This window comes from Capra hircus, chromosome 13 (assembly GCF_001704415.2).
Source record: "Capra hircus breed San Clemente chromosome 13, ASM170441v1, whole genome shotgun sequence".
NCBI classification, from domain to species: domain Eukaryota; kingdom Metazoa; phylum Chordata; class Mammalia; order Artiodactyla; family Bovidae; genus Capra; species Capra hircus.
The window spans coordinates 51,862,917-51,879,303 of NC_030820.1; the positions used below are offsets into that span (position 1 = coordinate 51,862,917).

General features: G+C 47.4%; 2 protein-coding genes and 1 long non-coding RNA gene across 10 annotated transcripts in view; 2 read left to right on the top strand and 1 right to left on the bottom strand.

The window, feature by feature from the left end:
- Positions 1-4,956, top strand: IDH3B (isocitrate dehydrogenase 3 (NAD(+)) beta). Of its 3 annotated transcripts, XR_001919025.1 has the most exons (13): positions 1-110; positions 228-308; positions 434-532; positions 625-745; positions 2,529-2,589; positions 2,667-2,799; positions 2,904-3,037; positions 3,130-3,232; positions 3,313-3,459; positions 3,659-3,753; positions 3,861-3,921; positions 4,529-4,724; positions 4,820-4,956. XR_001919025.1 is itself a non-coding variant. In XM_018057444.1 (12 exons), the coding sequence occupies exons 1-12, from the start codon at positions 75-77 to the stop codon at positions 4,613-4,615; spliced, it is 1,158 nt and encodes a 385-aa protein (XP_017912933.1). In that variant the 5' UTR covers positions 1-74; the 3' UTR covers positions 4,616-4,956. The 3 variants fall into 3 exon arrangements, 2 of the variants coding, with proteins under 2 accessions (XP_017912933.1, XP_017912934.1); XM_018057444.1 differs by having other exon boundaries at positions 4,529-4,956; XM_018057445.1 differs by lacking the exon at positions 4,529-4,724.
- On the bottom strand, positions 4,948-10,341 carry NOP56 (NOP56 ribonucleoprotein). Its single transcript, XM_018057443.1, has 12 exons — positions 10,217-10,341; positions 9,973-10,062; positions 9,498-9,612; positions 8,726-8,887; positions 8,378-8,576; positions 7,851-8,038; positions 7,618-7,769; positions 7,331-7,431; positions 6,815-6,963; positions 6,473-6,594; positions 6,153-6,287; positions 4,948-5,404 (listed from the first exon to the last, which is right to left on the bottom strand). The coding sequence occupies exons 1-12, from the start codon at positions 10,217-10,219 to the stop codon at positions 5,030-5,032; spliced, it is 1,791 nt and encodes a 596-aa protein (XP_017912932.1). The 5' UTR covers positions 10,220-10,341; the 3' UTR covers positions 4,948-5,029.
- The window catches only part of LOC106502761, a 21,037-nt gene continuing 14,548 nt past the window's right edge, over positions 9,899-16,387 (top strand). The window contains exons 1-2 of one of the 6 annotated variants that reach the window (XR_001919028.1): positions 9,990-10,087; positions 10,545-10,829. This is a non-coding gene — a long non-coding RNA (uncharacterized LOC106502761). Of the gene's footprint in view, positions 10,088-10,396; positions 10,486-10,544; positions 10,830-16,387 lie in introns of those variants that run through there. The other 5 variants (XR_001919026.1, XR_001919027.1, XR_001296409.2 and 2 more) reach the window with 5 other exon arrangements.

Here is a 16,387-nt window from a genome sequence, read left to right on the forward strand (position 1 = left end):
TGCCGGGCCGGAAATAGGGGCCCCGGGCCGCTCCAGCTTCCGGCGTCACTTCTCCGCGACTTCCTGCGAATGACATGGCTGCCTTCAGCCGCGTCCGCTGGCTGACCCGAGTGAGGCCCGGGACCCAAGGGCAGGCGGGAGGGCGGGGGGTTTGTACCGGGCTCACAGAAGTACTCGGGGCCTGAGGCGCCCAGATCCGACTTAAAAGGCTTGTGTGTCTGTTGCAGGCACTGGTCGCCGCTCCGAATCCCGGAGCATGGAGGAGCCTGTGTACCTCAACCGTGGCGCAAGCCTCCTCGCGGACCCAGGTAAGTGCAGGCCTGGCTCCGGTCTCGCCCAGGCCCCTGACATCTCCTCTCCTGGCCATGCCCTCCACCCCGCCCCAGAACCCCTTTCCTCGCCCCAGCTCTAGCTCTGCTGCCCCTGCTCGCAGGGCGAGGACGTCAGGGTGGAGGGCGCCTTTCCCGTGACTATGCTGCCAGGAGACGGCGTGGGGCCTGAGCTGATGCACGCTGTCAAGGAGGTGTTCAAGGTTAGTGGCCTGGGGCGTGACGGGGACGATTGCTTGAGTCGGAAAGGACTTACTCAATTCTGATCCTGCGATGTTTGGCACCGTTCTTGAAGGCTGCCTCTGTCCCAGTGGAGTTCCAGGAGCATCACCTGAGCGAGGTGCAGAATATGGCATCTGAGGAGAAGCTGGAGCAGGTGCTGAGTTCCATGAAGGAGAACAAAGTGGCCATCATTGGTATGTGTGCCGAATAAATGCTCATTAAGCTTCCCTCAGCACACACCGATACATTAACTCTTCTGAGTTCTCACCACTGATTGGTAACCATCAGTGGGAACCCAGTTGGAAACCCAGGAGCTGAGGGATCACGTGCCTCATGCTCTATGCAGGAAGGCTTTATGAATTTGTAGTCTGTCGTGGGGCTACCTCGTGGGTCATCGTGCTCAGTCCCGTCAGACTCTTTGCTTGGACTGTAGCTCGCCAGACTCTTCGGTCCATGGAATTTTCCAGGCAAGAATACTGGAGTGGGTTGCCATTTCCTTGTCTAGGGAAATGGTCCTCAAGTCTTGTTAATTGTGTCTCAGAAATGCCATTTCTAGCTGCCTCTTTTCTGTCTTTCCTTCCGCTTTCCTACTATAACTGCTTCATTAGACTTTTTGGCTTTCAGTTCTGCCCCTACAGTCCATCCTTTACAGCTCTTCTCTTGGAAAGACCACCATGACTTTGCCAGTCCCAGCCGTAGGGTAGGAAAGTAAGTTCGTTATGAGTTTTTCTGCCTTTGTTTATGCAACATGTGTTCTGTTCTTTGGTCACTCCAGACTGTGTTAGTTTCCAGATAATGTGTATTGTCTTGACTTCATCTGTTCCTTCTGCCCACAGTGTTCTCCTTTTGGCTCCTTTTGGTTCCTCCTGTCAGAATCTTCCTTACTCACTGTATTAGTTTCTGAGTGCTGCCACACATTACTATAAACTTGGTGGCTTAAAGTAATAGAAATTTTATTCTTTCCAGTTCTGGAGGCAGAATCCCAAAATTACGGTGTTGGCCGAGCTTCACCTACAGACTTGAGGGGAATCTTCCCCAGCCTCTTCCAGCTTCTCTGGTGGTTCCTGGGAGCTACTGGCATTCCTCAGTGTTTCTTGCCTTGTAGGTGTATCACTTCAGTCTCTGCCTCTGTCTGGATCTGGTTTTCTCCACTCTGTGTCTGTGTATCTGTTTCTCCTCCTTTTCTTGTATAAGGACTTGTTACTGGGTTTAGAACCTACAAAGATCCCGTGGGAATCCATCTCAAGCTCCTTTACTTACTATCTCTGCAGACACTGTCTTAACAAATAAGGTCACATTTACAGGTTCTGGGGTTAAAACATGGACATATCATTTTGGGGATCACTATTTAACCTGGTACACTCACTCAAACTAAGGTCTGGCTGAAGTGCCAGATGTTCTGTGATACTTCCTGGTACTGCCAGATCCCTCTGTGCATCCTTTTCTTCTCTGTGCTCCTGTGCACGTTGGTAATACCTCTCCCATGGTATTTATCATGTCCTTCCTAGTAACTTCCTTCTCCCAGTGCATTGTTTGCCCCTTGAAGACAGGAGTTTGTGTTGTTATTTGGTTGGTATTCGTAGTGCCTGGCACATGATATGTGTTGGTTGAAAAGATGTCACATATGTAGACACAGAAACATCAAGAAGGGTCACAGATCTAAGTTGTTTCTCAAGCTATTTAATCCAGGCCCTTTGAGAACATGAGAAAATTTTTTTCTGTTCTCCTCTTAGGTCATTTTGAAGTTTCAGCATACATCTGGTGACTAGAAATGAAACAGTGGACACAATGTTTCTGGTTTTAACTACATTATTCTTGTTTGCCCCTTGCCTCCAGACACATTTAAGGGTCACTTATTTGGGAGTGTGAGGTGGGAGTCTGGGTTGCATTATGTCACCAAGGGGACACCACTCCAGGTTTCCTTGAACTTGACCTGTGCTTGATTCTCTCCTCCCAACCTCTACTTTGTTTGTGCAGGAAAGATCCACACCCCAATGGAGTATAAAGGGGAGCTAGCCTCCTATGATATGAGGCTGAGGTAGGTGATGGGAGGCTGTTGGTGAGTGGGGTACTGGGGCACCAGGCACAGTATTTATGGCTCTGCCCTATCCCCAGGCGGAAGTTGGACTTGTTTGCCAATGTAGTTCATGTGAAGTCACTTCCTGGGTACAAGACTCGGCACAACAATCTAGATTTGGTGATTATTCGAGAGCAGACAGAAGGGGAATACAGTTCTCTGGAACACGAGGTGAGGTCCTAGCAACTGTGGGGAGCAGGCGTGAAGAGGGGAGAGAGGCCTAGCTCCTTCTTCGCTTCTTTCCAGTGTCACCCAGCTGCTTCTCTCTTATGCAGAGTGCGAGGGGTGTGATTGAGTGCTTGAAGATTGTCACTCGAACCAAATCACAGCGGATTGCAAAGTTCGCCTTTGACTATGCCACTAAGAAGGGGCGGGGCAAGGTCACGGCTGTCCACAAGGCCAATATCATGTGAGGGACATAACTTTGCATGGGATAGGGTCCTGGGAAGGTAGCCCCCAGCACTCTCCCAGCTGAATCTGTTCCCTTTGGCCCATGAACAGGAAACTGGGGGATGGGTTGTTCCTGCAGTGCTGTGAGGAAGTTGCTGAACTGTATCCCAAGATCAAGTTTGAGAAAATGATCATAGACAACTGCTGCATGCAGGTAAGGCACTCCCAGTGTCTCTATTCTCAGTGAGAAGCAAGGCAAGGGCTTGGATTCATGTCTTTTCTCCATGCCCCCAGCTGGTGCAGAATCCTTACCAGTTTGATGTGCTGGTGATGCCCAATCTCTATGGGAACATTATTGACAATCTGGCTGCCGGCCTGGTTGGTGGAGCTGGTGTGGTCCCTGGTGAGAGCTACAGTGCAGAGTACGCAGTGTTTGAGACGGTGAGTGAGGGACCTCCTCCCTCAGCCCTCTTGTGTGTGCCCTTATCTGACCGCATATCCCCAATAGCTCTCCTCCAGTGCATCCCCCTGGCCTGCTCTTGTCCCCCCAACCCTTGCATCTTCTCAGTGTTCCTGGCCTGACCTCAGATTCTGCAGAATGTGTGCTGCTAGTGACTCTGGCCTGCTCATCTGTCCACAGGGTGCCCGGCATCCGTTTGCCCAGGCAGTGGGCAGGAATATAGCCAACCCCACAGCCATGCTGCTGTCAGCTTCCAACATGTTGCGGCATCTCAAGTAGGTCACTGCCAGGCTAGGATGGTGGCTGGGTGGTTTGGGGAGCATGGGTGGGGGAAATCAGGAAGACGACATGGGGGTAATTTAGTTTCTGTCCACATTGGCAGTCTCGAGCATCACTCCAACATGATTGCAGAGGCAGTGAAGAAGGTGATTAAAGTTGGCAAGGTGAGTTTAGAAAGGCTGTGGGGTTTAGGGTCTTGGCACTAATTTCTGGGAACCTGAGTTGGGGCCTCCTTTCCCTCCAGGTCCCCAGAGCCTCTGCTCTTTCCCAAATCCTGTCAGGGCTGTTCATTTCTCTTCTCTTGGCTGTCTCATTCTCTTGATCATCTTTGCCTCCTAGTTTCCCATCTGCTATTTCCTCTTCCATCCACTGGCAGATCTTGTAGCTTCCTATCTAGCGTGGGGGGAGATGGAGGAGCAGAGGGAGATAGCTGACAGGATGAGGCACCACTTTCTCCACACCTGGAAGCCTATCCTTATCTGCCACTCCCCTGCAGTTAGGTATCTTCCTTGCATTTCCCATCTCATGCTGAGCTTCTTAACCTGCTGAGGCTGCAGCAGAGCAGGAATAGTGGCTCTGGCCCTCAGAAGACAGAACACAGGTTTGTGCTTTTCCAAACCTGGCTGCCTCCTTGCATCTCTGCTGCATCGCATCTTGTTTTCCTGGCCTTGTCACCCTCTTTGGATTCCATTTCCATCACATTGCCCTGCCCCTCACCTTCATGGGCTCTCTTCTCTTCTTCACCACGGTTATCGCCGGTGGTGGCTGTAGGTACGGACTCGAGACATGGGCGGCTACAGCACCACAACCGACTTCATCAAGTCTGTCATCGGCCACCTGCACCCCTATGGGGGCTAGAGCCCTTTATTCCCTCCAACCTCACAAGGACCATACACCTCCCTTCAGTACTGTGGACCAGAGAAGAGCCCTATACCTCTAGACCATAAATCTTCTGGGCAGAGCCTAGGTTGTCGGGAGCTGGCTTCCTTAGGGAACAGTTAGGTGGTGGGGGGTTAGGGATGGGGCCCAGGCCACAGAGATGATAACAATTCTCCCCTACAGGTTCGAACTTCTGACATGGGTGGTTATGCCACCTGCCAAGACTTCACTGAGGCTGTCATTGGTGCCCTGTCCAACCCATAGGTCCCACCCACACCCATGTTAAGGTATCCAATAAAACATGGTATGACTCTTGTGAATTTGTTTTTATTTTTATTGGGCTCTATGGGGAATGCCTCTGTTGAGTTATGCCCCACTAGGAAGATGTCCATTCTAACTTTCCTGGGATAGCTTTCGGAGCTTTTTCTTTTTCTTGGAGCCGCTGCTCTTGCTGGCAGCAGCCTCTTCAGGTCCACTGCTGAGTGGCTCCTCCTTGGAAGACAATTTCCGCTTTTTCTTGGGGACCCTCTTGTTTTCTGACTCATCAGGGTCAGTAACTGGTTCCTCTTTGGGAAAAGATTTCTTCCTCTTGGGAAGACTTCCAGTACCAGCTGTCTCTTCAAGATCACTACTAACTAGCTCTTCCTTGGAAAAAGATTTCTTTTTCTTGGGTTTGGAAAAAGAGACAGATGGGTCTTCCACTCCATTCTCCTGAAGAGCCTCCTGGGGCTTTTGCTTTTTCTTCTTTTTGGGTCTTTCACTTGTCTCCTGATGGCAGAAAGGGAAAAATGGGCATGAAGTAGTATCATCTGTTTTATGTACACATACTCATGTTAGAATTCCAGCTGTTAAGTACTCAGGGAACAAAGACTAGTGAAAATGGCATTAAAATTGCCCAGTGTTTCTGGGATGATTTTTAATGAAATGGCTCTAGCTTTGGAAATCCATGTCAAATCAAAGGTAACCCGTCCTGCCCCCCGTCACTTAAAAGGTAGAACACACCATTATCCTTAGGGAATTTACAGAAAAACCTCACCATGCTGGTCACAAAAAAGAATCACGATGCCAAGTTCCAGAGGGGACCCTGAGACACCGGTACTGCTGACAATCCTAGGGAGACTGATTTGACGACAGCAGCACATTGGAGCCCTCCCTGTTCCTCAATCCCAGTATGAGATGCTGTCATCTCTAGATACTTCTGAGAACAAGCAGAGCAGTCTGCACTACCCCTGGTTAAGAACTCCTGGAAGGCAGCAGAGGCAGAACACACTTGCCCAGGGAATGAACAGGTGTTGCTACAGACCAGCTCTCTGGGCTCTTGAATATTCAATTTCTCTCAGCACCTATCTCCTTCCTATAGAATCAAGAGGTAGATTTTGATACTTCGTCTTTATTTCAATCCAAAAGCGTGTACTCTAGACCCTGACTTGAGATGCTATATTCTCTGTTCTGCTGCTTTCTGTCCTACAACCTAAGATCTTTACCTAGGGCTGAGGGCTGACAGTTTACTACTGACCTCACACTCCTCCGGGGCACTGCTATTTTCTGAAGAAGCCAGGGCAATTGCAGCCAGCCTTTTCTTTTCCTTCTTCAAGCGTTTCTTCTCCTGTTTCTCGAGCTTCCTAGTGATCTCAGCAGCCGCTTCCTCTGCCTGGCCAAAGAAAGATGCTGAAAAGGCTCGAAGACTTCTGGTTCCCCAGGTCTCTCTCATGGTTTTGTTGGATCAGGCTCATTAAATCAGTTTTTTGCCTCCACTCTACATGGTCAGGTTAAGACAGTTCATCACCTCCAACAGCCAGCTCTTATTCTACCTGACCCGACCCGACCCAAACTGACCTGAACCATTGCCTCCTTCATGACATCCAGATTCTTTCGGGGAATCTCTCCAGTCTCATAGAAGGACAGCCGCTCCTCAACTTGTTCTCGAAGCTTCTCCCCAAAAACACTGGTGGGCACCTCTGGATGTGTTTATATAAGTAAACAAAGCACATCAGCCCCTAGAAGGACAAACTATTAGTTCAACCTCCAGTATTCCCTCTACCCTCAGCTTTACTCAGACCCAAAGTATCAACACTCACTAGGTGAACTGCTGTTGACGAAAAATACTGCCATCATTGTAGAAGCTGCTAGGGTAGTCAGCCTCCCCACCCTCCCAACTGCCCACTCCCCCACTCATACCAGAGAAGCAATCGATTCGTGAGGCAATACTGCATTTGTTTGCCAGGTATCGGGAGATGCGACCTTTGTTCTTGGCAGCTGCTCGACCAATGAAGGTAGAGTGGAAAATGAGTCCATACTTTGGGGTGTTACCCCTTGTCTTCAAGGCTCTGGGAGAAGAATATTCAGCGGAGACTTTTAAGATCAGAAATTTCAACGATGTTAGCTAAGACAGTGCCTCCCTTCCCTTTCCCCGCAGTTTCCAGAGTGAGCCTCAGGCCAGGTTGGGTTTCTACCCCACCTCATGCCAACCCACCACTCCCAGAGGCAGAGGGAAGGCATCCAATGTCGCTGACCTGGAAACTTGGTCCCTTTGCTGGGCCCAGGGAATCACTCAGACACCAGGACTGGCCATCACCCCCATAGCAGAGGCCTGTATAGGTCAGGGAGCCCTGGTCAACCATCACTGTGATCCCCAAACAAGCAAGTGGGCACCAGAAGTGGCACCTGAGTGTGAGCAGGTGCCCTCACTGGTACCTGAACAGGGCCTTTTCAGCCCCAAGGATCTGCACTGTGGATGCTGGATACTTGGCCAGATTGGTGAGACTGCCAGCGTGAGCAATGAGACGTGCACCTACCTAGAGAAAGAGTCAAGGAGTCAAAGAAGCTGGAATTGCCAATGTACCAACTGCGTAACGTGCTTCAACCTCCTCCCCATCAAGTTCAACCGGGGAAGATATGATAGGTCATGAAATACAACAACAATATGATGACTATAGATGGTAATCCCATAGTCCCCCATCTTTTGGTTTCCCATGACGCACCGCTTCCCCAATTAGGGCAGACAGGCTGGGCGCTACTTGGCTCATCTTGGATCGCAGGTAAGTGTGCAGACTTTGGCGGTACTCTGACAAAGACACCACACGACTGGAGAAGCTCTCGATGTTTATCAAGTCAATGGCTGATATGTCCATGCCTAAAGAACATCAAATATGAATGCAGAAGCCCAATATTCAGAGCTCCATACCTTATTTTCACTGCTAGGCTCTGTACTGACCCATGGAAGACCGCGAGGCATCCAAAATAGCCTTAGCCTTGGCTGCATCCATTGTCAGCTCCTCCAGCTTCTCCAACTTTTCTTCATTAAGCTCCTTCCGGTTTCCAATGAACTGAGCAAGGCGGCAGTACGTAGCATTGTCATTGATGATCTTTACCAGCTCAGGAAAGTGATACCCATACCACTCCCTGCAAAGAACACAATCACTCCCTGGCCCAGCTGCCATGCTTCAAAGCTACACTCAGCCCTCTCCACATCTACTTTATGCCTGGAGGAAATTGGAACAAATCAGATCCAAAAACCTCCATGTCTCCCCATTCACAATACAGACCAGGTAAAGGGCCTGCCTGGGCTGAGGTGTATATGGGGTGGGTTTACTCTGCCTCCTCTTTCTATACAGTCAGTGTAAGAACACAGCCTGTGGTAAGCATCAGGAGGTCCAGCTCTACCAGTCCTGATTTCAGGATTCAAAATTAGCTAACCCACAGACCCAAGACCTTGTTTCTCAGGTCACCCCTGCACTTTACCTGACACGCATGGAGAAGGTATTGATATCCTTATCCAGCTGGTCCAGGAGGCTAATGGACTGGATAATCATATTGTCCACTCGGTTCACATTAAACTTAACTTTGGCACGAGAATAGCTGTGTCCCAGCCCCAGTTGGGCTTTACAAGCAGACAAATCGGTCAGACCTTTCACCAGGTTGTGGAAGTGCAGACGAACTCCTAGAAGAGGGTGAGACTGTGAGTAAGGAAAGGCTCTGAGCTAGTACCTGCATGCATAGGTACCAGACAAGCAGGAGGGCTTCTAAAAAGCAACCTGCTAGGTTTCCAGAACCACCGCCCCCCCACCAGCTCGATTTCAAAACTCTCACCTCGAAGGATCTCGGCTATGACACCTCCAGTCTGGCAGTTGTACCCTAACTCCTCTTGTATAGCCGCACCTATCTTGGGGTCCCCAACCCCCAGAAGTACTTTCTTCTTTTTGGGTGGCAGGTGAGTCTCCAAGAGCAGGCGGAGGTCCTCATGAACAACACCTCAAGGCAAAGAACAGAGCTCCCACTAACATGCTGAAGGACATTTAAATCGTAAAAAGGGATCTTGTCACCTCAACTGCGGATCAGTGAGACTGATCTTACACTGGTCTTGCAGAGCATGCTAAGATGGCCTGTGCCTAGAGCCCTCCTCTTACTCAGAGGCTTTGCTCAGAGACATGGAGACATCAGTGATTACACTCACTCAGGGGATTGACAGACTCAAGTCATCACTGCAAAGCCAGCATCAACCATAGGAGAACAGAACTCAGGCCCCATAACCTAAGTGTAAAATATATTATTGAAAGCTTGAAACACACCCTGGAGCACAATGGATGCATTTAGTACCAGATCTGCCTTCTGGGACTAAAACTTCCTCCAGGTTTTTGGCATCAAAATTGCCCTTTGCAATCAACTGAACAAACTAGCAGAGAACCACATTTGATTGGATCTACCATTATACCAGCCCCTCAACCCCAGCCTGATTTCACTTAAAAATCACTACTACAGTGCCTACAAGAAATAAAGCGTACATCCTAGGTTGTTAAAGGGTTAACAGTAGCAAGAACTACATCTAGGCTCATCTCTCTACAATATTTAGTGGCCAACTCACCTTCAGACACAGCGTTGGCATTTTCCAAGGCAACTTGGGACGAGGAAAAGGGACAAAAGGCCACAAGACGAACGATGTTGTGGAATTTGCCAAGGTTCAGCACGCACTCCTCCACCTGGGGGGAGAAAGGTGATATTCTTCCCTCCCTCTTGCCTCTAGGGGGCAGTAAAGCAGCAGCAGCTCTTGGACCTGAAAGCACTCTTAGGACCAACCGAACACTAAAAATGGACAGATCATGGGTCCCAAATCCCGGTTCCGCTTCATCGGTATGGGGTGGAATCTGGGAAGCTTACTTTTTAATGCTTCTAACGCAATTCTAATCACGAATGCAAGTAAGGACCACCTACTTTGGAACTGTCAGGCCCAGCGCACCTCCCAACGCGCGGCCGGCCACGTGGGAGCGCGCGGTGCATGCTGGGGCCCGCGCGGCCCGAGGGGCTGCGGAGCCGCCGGCTAGCCCACCATGTCCACCCACCTGCGGCAGCAGAAGGCTGATCTCCTCCACCTCCTTCAGCGCCAGAAGCGCGTAGCCGACCGCGTGCTCGAAAAGCACGTGCAGCAGCACCTGAAAAGGGAGCCGGGATACCAGAGTAAGCGCTTATCTCACGTTTGCCCAGCCCCGTCCCCGGGGAAGGCCCTGGTCCCGGCCCACGCTCCAGCCCAAACCCAGGCCTAAACCACGGCCTCCACCTCGCCCGCAACCTACAACCACCCCTCACCATGGCGCTCGCTCCTGGTCCGGCTCGCACTGTGGCGAGCGCGCTCTGGCGCGCGGAACCAGGCTCCGGAGGCCACGCCCCCGCCTCGTCGGCCAATCAGAGGCCAGGGACGGTACCATCCCTTTCCTCGGGAGGGGTCGCCCGGGGTGGTACGGCCCGCAGGCGGGGATAGGGGCGCGAGCGCCGGCAAGTCTGCCTTTTCCGGTCTCTGCTGCGGCATGGTTGCTTGGTACGCGCCGGCCGGAATGGGCCCTGCAGGCTGCAAAACGGTTTGGAAAGGCGCGCTTTTCTGGTTCATTCACTCTTGTTTTCATCCTGTAAATTACAGGCAGCAGAGCTTGGTGGGATCCGGGCTGGAGGCCCCCGCTCTGATCGCGGCCACACTTAAGAGCAGAAACTGTTGCGGAGCCGTCTCCACAGCGCTAGGCATCTCAGGACCTAGGCCCCGCCCCACGCCCCCAGGATTCCAGGACCCCCTGCGTCCCCACCCAGCAATAGGGGTCTACCCTCTGCCGGGCCAGGATTCTGCGCTGGCTTTCCTCATCACTGGGGCGGAAGCTGGGCCTGAGGCGCTGGCGCGGACTCTGAAGTGGTGATTCCCATTGCTGACTTGGTGCTTTTCAGTTTTATTTTTAAAAATACAGGCTTCAGGCGCTGAAGTAGGAAAGAAAGATGATTCCCATCTTTTTCCAGTTCAGTTTATTGTTCCCTGCTTCGGCGGAACCTTCCTTTTGCGGGGCCAAGTGTCATTCGCCCTGGTGCACTGCCCAACTTGTTAGTACACTGTTAGTTCCAAGTGAACGGGAGCTGCTGTCGTGTCCTCTGGGCAGCTTTAAGGCACTCAGGAGACTGTTTTGAAATTATTGATACTTTTGCTTTAATAATGTCTAAGTTACAAGTCCAAAACCTGGTTACCCCCAAATGGTATATATATGTTGGTAAATTTAAAAATAAATCATCTTAAGGGGATTTTTACAACTTAAAATTCCCACAACTAGCGTGCATTTATAAATTCAAGGTATTTTCTTAAGCAGTTCAGTTATTTGACAAGATTCAAGTACTGAGCTCTTAAAATCTAGTAGATTAAATTTAATCATAAATCTTAAAATATCATAGTCTTAATATTGCTTACATATGTGCTTACATTTTTTGCCTGTATCCACTTACAATCATGAGTTCAGACTCCATCTCATGTTTTAAAATGGAATTGCAAAATTAATCTCTTACATGAGAATGTTAAAGCATTATAAATGCCAAATTAAATAGAAGTTTCCAAAATGTACTGGAACATATTAATGCTATGACTGATTTACTTGATTACTTCTATACTTAATCCTAAATATTCCTGGGGTTACAGGTTCTTGTCTACTAAAGTAGGGAATTTCAGAGGAGAGGTTGGAATCCATTAATCGGTTTGCAGAATTAATTTAAACAGTCTTGGCCAGCATTAAAAAAAGTAGGATGAAAAAATAAGGAAATAATAGTCTATCACATAGAGTAAGGAGTATTGATTTGTAAAATTTTTGTTTTAAACAAATATATACATACATATACACCATATATATGTTATGTATATGCACATTTCTGTGGATTATGTACTAGAAGCTTGAAAGTCACTGAGCTGAAAGTTTACCTCATGGCTTTAGATAGATTTGAGTCCTCTGGTTATAAAGGAACTGTGTTAAAGCAATTTGCTAACTTAGAGGGGTAGCTGAAGAAAAGTGCACTTCAACTAGTGAGGTAGAAAAGCTTATAATTAGATAAGTGAAAGTGAAGTAGCTCAGCTGCGACCCGTGGACTGTAGCCCACCAGGCTCCTCCGTCCATGGGATTCTCCAGGCAAGGATACTGGAGTGGGTTGCCATTTCCTTCTCCAGGGGACCTTCCTGACCCAGGTATCAAACCCAGGTCTCCCACATTGCAGGCAGATGCTTTAACCTCTGACCCACCAGGGAAGCCCATAATTAGATAAGCTTAGGAAAGTTGGGTGATTAACTTAAGGTCGTGTTGTAAGCAGCAGAGCTCAGATCTGAACCCAGGTTTGCTGACTCTGATTCATATTTACTGCTACTTAAACATTTTACTGAACATAGGCCAGGTGTGACACAGGTGTGGTACCTGGCATGTAGGAGGAACTCAACGAATATTAGTGGACTTTTTTTTTAATCCCCTTTATCAGTGAATAGTGATAATTTTTTGTCACAGTATTTCATTTTACCTATTCTCAGTTGAGTCCCAGTTCTCCCATCACTTCTCATAAAATCTACTAAAACCCCAATTTTTATAAACCCAGCTACTCTGATTCATTTCTAACATTAACTTACACACACAGACAGAGCACTTCTAAAACTGAGTTTCGTTTCACATGGTAAAACAGTTACGCATTCTGTTTTTCAACTTCCAGTGGCAGTAGATAGACAGTTTACTGATTAAATGTTGAAACCTGGAAAATATGTTCAGTATATAAACCTGCCAGTTATTGGTATCTTGGTTGTTTTTTTTTTATTTAAACAGGGTTGCTAAGAATCTTTCAGGTTTCCTCTGTCTTCTTCAGGTCTTTTCAAAATGGCAGTGGGGTTTGTGGGAGCACTCTTATATCTTAGTTGCAGGGGAAGAGGGGGCATTTCTCAGTTCTCTGTGCTTAGGATCTGGTGCTGTGTCTTGGGACACCATCAATCCCTGCTATAAAATGGCTGCTTTGGACTGGTCCCTGGACCTGTACACTTTTGTCCTCTGAGCCACACTGATCTTAGCCAAATACTTGAAATCTCTGAACTGTATCTTCTTATGTCAGGCCTCTATTGGTGGAAATACTCCTCACTGAGGCATCTGTGGTCTTTGGGGTCACCTGTCTGCCATGTATAGGCTGGGAGGACCATGCTTATTACCAGAGGAACTTTTATCTTAACCCTTTGCTCATGAAGGACATCCCTGGTGTCTCAGACAGTAAAGACTCTGCCTGCAATGCAAGAGATCTGGGTTCCTGGGTTGGGAAGATCCCCTAGAGAAGGGAATGGCAACTCACTCCTCATGAATGCTCTGTAAGCCTTCCTCTGATGCACTGACCGTTGCATTGGGTTGAGTGTGGGACCTCTAGAGCAGGGTTCAGCAAACCATGACCATGGGGACTAAATCTGGTTTGTGGCTTATTTTTGTAGGACCTCAGAGCTAAGAATGATTTTTGCATTTTTAAAGGGTTTTAATTTTGGGGGGTGTGTGTGGCAGAGACTAATGTGGCCCACAAAGTCTCAAATCTTTATTATCTGACAATTTATGCAAAAGGATTGCTAGTCCCTATTCTGAGATCTGATGAGATTGGGCGTTTTCAGGGTCGTATGGCTGTCCCTGTTCTTGGAGGTAGGCAGTTTCATCTGTGCCATGTTTGGGGAACATGGCAGAAGTGAACAGATAGTGATATTTGTAGAAATGAAAAACTTGTTGAAATTTAAAAGAAATGCATTGACTCATTAGCAGATTAGGCACGGTTTAAGAGAGTGTTAGTGAACTGGAAGATCTAACCAAATAATTTATTGAGAATGCAACAAAGATAAAGAGGTGAAAGAGCGGTTAGGAGATGTGGAATAAGTCTAGCCCAGAAAGCAGGAAGGATTTTAGTGAGGGTTCTCTTCAGAGAAACAGAAGCAATAGGATATAGCTATAGATAAAATGAATGGGGCTTCCCTGGTGGCTCAGAATGGAGTGAAGAATTTGCCTGTAGGGCAGGAAATAGCGGGTTTGATCTCTGGAGGATCAAAGGATCGGGAAGATCCCCTGGAGGAGGGCATGGCAACCCACTCCAGTATTCTTGCCTGGATAATCCCATGGGCATAGGAGCCTGGCTGGGTACAGTCTATAGGGTTGCAAAGAGTCAGATGTGACTGAAGCGACTTAGCATGCAAGTACATAGATAGATACAGATAAGAGGGAATTTATCATAGGAAATGGCTCACATGTTTGTGGAAGCCAGGAAATTTCTCAGTCTGCCATCTGTGGGCAGGAGAACCAGGGAAACTGATGATGTTAACTCAGTTTGAACCCAAAGGCCTAAGAATGGGGTTGAGGGCAGCTGATGTAGGCCCAAGTCTGATACTGAAAGCCTAAGAACCCAGAGTGTCCGAGGGACAGGAGGAAATGGATGTCTCAACTCAAGCAGAGATAGGACTAATTTGCCCTTCCTTCACTTTTTTGTTCTATTCTTGTTCTCAGTGAATTGGTTGATGACCGTCCATGTTTGGGAGGGCCATCTGCTTTACTCAGTTGACCAACTCAGATGCTAATCTCTTCCGGGAACACCCTCACAAACACAACTAGAAACAGTGTTTTACCAGCTGTCTGGGAGTCCCTTAGTCTAGTTGAGTTGACAACATAAAATTAACCATCATCAGGAGGAACAATATTTGAATAGCTGGTGGATGTAGTTTCCCAAGAACTGATGGAAAACGCTGAGCCGAAAGGTGCGGGAATGCATCTCAAACAGGATAAAAAGAGATCCGGGCTTGTACCCTTGTAACAAACCAGCAAAACACCAAGCACAAAGAGAAGATCTTGAAAACATTTTAAGTAATTCAAATTTATAATGGTCACAAATTGTTCAGGATTTCTACTTTCTTGTACCATTTTTGTTAGTTTTCTGGGAATTTGTTCATTTCATATATTTTGTTGTTAGTCGTGTCTGACTCTTCATGACCCCACTGACTGCAGCACACCAGGATTCCCTGTCTTTTACTATCTCCTGAGTTTGCTCAAACTCTTGTCCATTGAGTTGGTGATGCCATCCATTTCATCCTCTCTTGTCCCCTTCTGCCTTCAGTCTTTCCCGGCATCAGGGTCTTTTCCAGTGAGTCGGCTCTTCGCATTAGGTGGGTATCGGAGCTTTAGTTTCAGCATCAGTCCTTCCAATGAATATTCAGGATTGACTGGTCTGATCTCCTTGCTGTCCAAGGGACTTTAAAAAGTCTTTTCTGACACCACAGTCCAAAATCAATACTTCAGCACTCAGCCTTTTTTATGGTCCAACTCACATCTATACAGGACTACTGCAAAACCATAGCTTTGAATACACGGACCTTTGTAGGCAAAGTAATGCCTCTGCTTTTTAGTGTGCTGTCTAGGTTGGTCATAGCTTTTCTTTCAAGGAGCAAGCGTCTTAATTTCATAGCTGCAGTCACCATCTGCTGTGATTTTGGAGCCCAAGAAAAATAAAGCATTTCATCTGTGCTTTCACATTTTTTAGTATAGATTTGAATAGATTTTTTTGTGTTTTGTGTAGCATATATGGCTGTGATCTTTTTTATCCTTAGTATTTATTTTTACCTTATTTTCACCATTCTCAAAAAAATGTTAATTTTATTTTCCTTTTCAAACATTGAACTTTAGATTTTGTTGATTCTATTGTATGTGTATTTTTTTTTAACTTTTATTCTTGTATTTATTATTTCCTTCTACATGATGGCTTTATTTTGCTGTGTTTTATTTCTTAATATGGAAGTTTGTTCTTTGGTTTAAAAATTTCTCCTTCAATATGCATTTCTTTCTAGATACTTCTTTAGCTGTATTCACTAATTTGGCATGCAATACTTATAATTCAAATCAAGTTTATTCTAGTTTTCATTATGATTGCTTCAAGGACCCACACGTTGTTTAGATGGGTATTAAAGGGTGAAGGTATTAAAGCTCCTCCTTGCTTTCCATTGCTGCTTTCTAAACATTATTTCCTGTTTCTCTGAGAAAACCCCCAGCCACCCATTACTGCCTGGTAGCATTAGATTTCATACTGGGAAGGACTGTACTTTTTGGATGAGGAGGCAAGATGCTATTGATCAAAACAGTTTTGGGGTCTCTATGCTGTTGTACTTCCTCATCTCAGATTTACTATCCTGATTGTATTGTTCCAGCTTCTGTCAGTATCCACCTAGTTCTCTCTTTAAGTGCTGGTGTGGCCATGACAGCTGGCATCATTTTATGTGTGTGAGGCCCAGGGACTCATTGTAGTCTGCAGACACCTCACAGACAGGAAGCTTGAACTGGCGGGGCTGGTGGGAGGGTGCGTGGAGAAATGAGCCTAAAGCTGCATCTGTTCATCTTCCCAGAAACCTAACTAAGTCATGTAATTCAACTGGTCTTTTTTGGGCCTCTGAGAACATAGCTAAGTTTTGAGCTAGTGGGCATCTTG